The 3,199-nt window shown below is 45.2% G+C and overlaps 1 protein-coding gene across 1 annotated transcript; it reads right to left on the reverse strand.

The window, feature by feature from the left end:
* Positions 1-1,244: 1,244 nt before the first annotated feature.
* Positions 1,245-3,199, reverse strand: LOC125312326. Its single transcript, XM_048270796.1, has one exon. The coding sequence runs from the start codon at positions 2,768-2,770 to the stop codon at positions 2,048-2,050; it is 723 nt and encodes a 240-aa protein (XP_048126753.1). The 5' UTR covers positions 2,771-3,199; the 3' UTR covers positions 1,245-2,047.

Genomic DNA, 3,199 nt, shown 5'->3' on the forward strand with positions numbered 1-3,199 from the left:
CTCAACCCTCATCATTTTAACCAACGTGACCTAGTTGAAGTCAATGGCTCTGGTTCTTTAAAGCTAACCGCATAGATTTTGTCCACCACCATCAATCCCTCATTCATCAATAAATTAAAGCCACGCCACACACCTCCGTCACCATAGCTACATCACTTAGGAGCATTTCTGGACAAGTCGTGTCAGGTCTGGCGGTTACGCAAATATTTGCATCATCCAACCCCTCCCCTGCCGACTGTTTATTTCCGTGCAAAACAAGAGGCCCCAGACGGGAAGACTAGTGCACAGCCCCCAGATCACGAGGTTTACATTCCACTACGATGTGGCCCAGTATTTGCCACTAGCAGTAGGCCTACAGTCTACTAACACAAACACTCGGATAAGCGCAGAATCGAAGTTTATTGTATGGAGCTGGAAATAGAGCAAGCAGGCATTGTGTAATGTGTAGGAACCTCACTGCGTCTCTCCCTTTGCTTAACTCCAAGCGTTCAATCAATAAGATGGAGGGAAGAGAAGAAGCGTAGAGGTTTGAGAGTTCACCAGGAGTGACTCAGAAGCCCGCGAGCAGCCCGGCTCCGTGCTCAAGGAGCTGGCGGAACATAAACAATCCTGCCCGTCCTAGTGGGTTCTGCCGGTGTGCTCTCTCTCTCTCTCTCTCTCTCTCTCTCTCTCTCTCACACACACACACACACACAGGGATGTAAACGTAGCAGGAACTAACCCTATATAAAAACGCACGATTCCTAAACGCACAGTGCTTTGGCAGCAATTAAAGTAATATCAAGGCACGTTGTCTGGCCAAGATGCATTGTCTGACATCGTCCCTCATAAAAATGCATATTGTTTAGTTGTCTGACTGTTACTAAATGGATCTTAGGCTGGTTTATATCATCAACCTCTAAGGTAGGCTAGCCTACTATGCCGTGTTTCTGCATTAAGATATGCCCTAAATTATTATCTTCATTTTAAGAATTAGTCTTGCCAGTCATGGTAGCCTAATCCACATCCACAGATATCCTATCTTAACACAGTCCATATAGACTTACCGCCTATAGATGTTCAGAATATTGTTAAGAAGGTTATAACAAGAATGTTTATTCCATTAGGCTAGTAGGCCGAATAGTCTTAGGATAGCATAGGATATGGCAGGATTTGAACAAAGATAATTGATGATATTGAAGCATTCCGAAGTGCCTTGAGTGCGTCAGGTTTAGAAACTGAAATACTCCATCTTAACAACAGCACACTTTTACAAGGACTTTTATTTGCCTTGTGGTAATATACTGCAGTACAGTAAGTTTCGTACATGGTCATAATAAAAAGTATCTAACAGACCTAAAAGTTGGATCGGGCCAAAGGCATGTACAGGGTTTGCTCTAGACTAAGAGCTATGTACATGACCAAATACACAATACATTTACATGATTATATGCACATACCTGAGCTTTACTCAATTAGGGTTCCTGGACCTCAGGAATCCTGATTAATTAGTATACGAAGATATGTAAAACCAAATGCAATGTGAAAAGCGTTTGTTACACCGCTGAAAATATGTTTTCCTTACATTTAATATTAGTTTATGTCATAGCCTATATTTGCATGTCTCTTGTTTTAAAATGCAACCGTCCTTTCAGTAACAATTGCCTGTGGTGACCACGAGATCATCATAGAGAAGTCCATATGCATCGGGTTGCTAAATGTCCATAGCCTACAGCATTATCGGCCTTGCTATCATGTCATTACAAGGACGTGCAATAAGGCAAAATAATCGTAGGCCAGTGAGAATTAAACGACAAAACCGAAAACAAATAATCGTGGCATCAAATGTCAGCTGTGTATTCCTGTTGTAATACATATATATTGATGTATGACGTGTGGGCCTTATAGTGTGTTATCAAGAAGTTTGTACGTGCATTAAGTGTGCGCATCCTCTAAAGATAGCATCCTCCGCGTTCCACAGTTCCATGGAGATTGTTACATGTCCGACCCGCGGCGTCTGTACTTTTTCCAACACTACTTCAACCGAGGAGCGACTTTTAGGGCCTGGTCAGTTTTTATCTGTGCGCTGTCCTTTCTTGTAGGTAGCGGAGGATGCGGGGGCCGACGGGGCAGCAAGTGAGGATAGTCGGGTACCATCCTCCGCTGCCTGTGCAGACTGGCGCTCTTTCCCAACAGCTGTGGTCGTGCGATGCACATCTTTTGATTGGTTTTGATCGTTGGCAACTGGCACCAACGTGTCATAGATATGCTCTCCATCGTCCGAACGGGTAGCAGATGCTTGCCCTAATGCTCCATGATTTCCTGTGGCTTGCGAGGGCGTGTAGCCGCGAGGCGCCGTGTAGAGTCCTCTCGGTTGAGGATGCGCATCCATGCCCTCTGATACAATTAGGCTTCTAACTTCTGACTGAAAAGCCTGTACTGAAGTCGCATTTAGTCCATTTGACCCCGTGTCGTTGAGCGCTATATCCAGGTGTGTGGAGTTAATGTCTGGAGCGTTTGTGGCGCTGGTGACATTTGTAGAGATGTTAGCAGTGGTGGTGGTTTCGGGCAGCTTACTGCCAGTAGAGGAAGCGGTCGTCGGCTTCCATATCAGGCTGTAGTAAATGGCCAGAATTATAGCTGCTAAAGACACAGATAGCACATAGGCAAAGACGGTGGCCAGCCTTACCCATTTTTTGTTGGTTTTCGCTGCCATTTTCGCCTTTTTGTCCCCCGTGTACGTAGCGGGTTTACCTCTTTCCATGTTGGGCATGAAGTCCCGCTCCCTCATATTGCCCCTGTGTTTGCCTCGATGCTCCAGCACCCCGTCCGTCTTGAAGGTTTTTGGTTATCCACAATCCAAGAATAGGTGACAAGACGCAGGATGAGGAGAGGGGAAGTGATGTGCCGCGGTTCTATTTTGCTGCTAAATTGATCCCTCTCTAATCCATCTCGCCTTGGAAAGCACAGCGGTCTGTCTTAGAAATCCATTACGGCATTGCACCTCATCATGGATGTTGACCGTTCTTGCTTGCCTCTGGTGGTTTCCAGGCATCCAGTCACAGACCCGGTGCGTTTCCAGTATTTGTTTCCAGTGTTCGTTTCCAGTGAATAAACAACACAGTTGATCCACCAGAAGTAAAAATTGTATGTGATTTATTTGAATGATCAAGCGAAACCACAAGGTACACACTACTGTCCGTCTTATTCAACAAATGAA

This window comes from Alosa alosa, chromosome 19, assembly GCF_017589495.1.
Source record: "Alosa alosa isolate M-15738 ecotype Scorff River chromosome 19, AALO_Geno_1.1, whole genome shotgun sequence".
Classification (NCBI taxonomy): Eukaryota; Metazoa; Chordata; class Actinopteri; order Clupeiformes; family Clupeidae; genus Alosa; species Alosa alosa.

Bases quoted from the DNA above. Each gene is read 5' to 3' on its own strand.
- LOC125312326 (XM_048270796.1), bottom strand. From the start codon at position 2,770: ATGAGGGAGCGGGACTTCATGCCCAACATGGAAAGAGGTAAACCCGCT.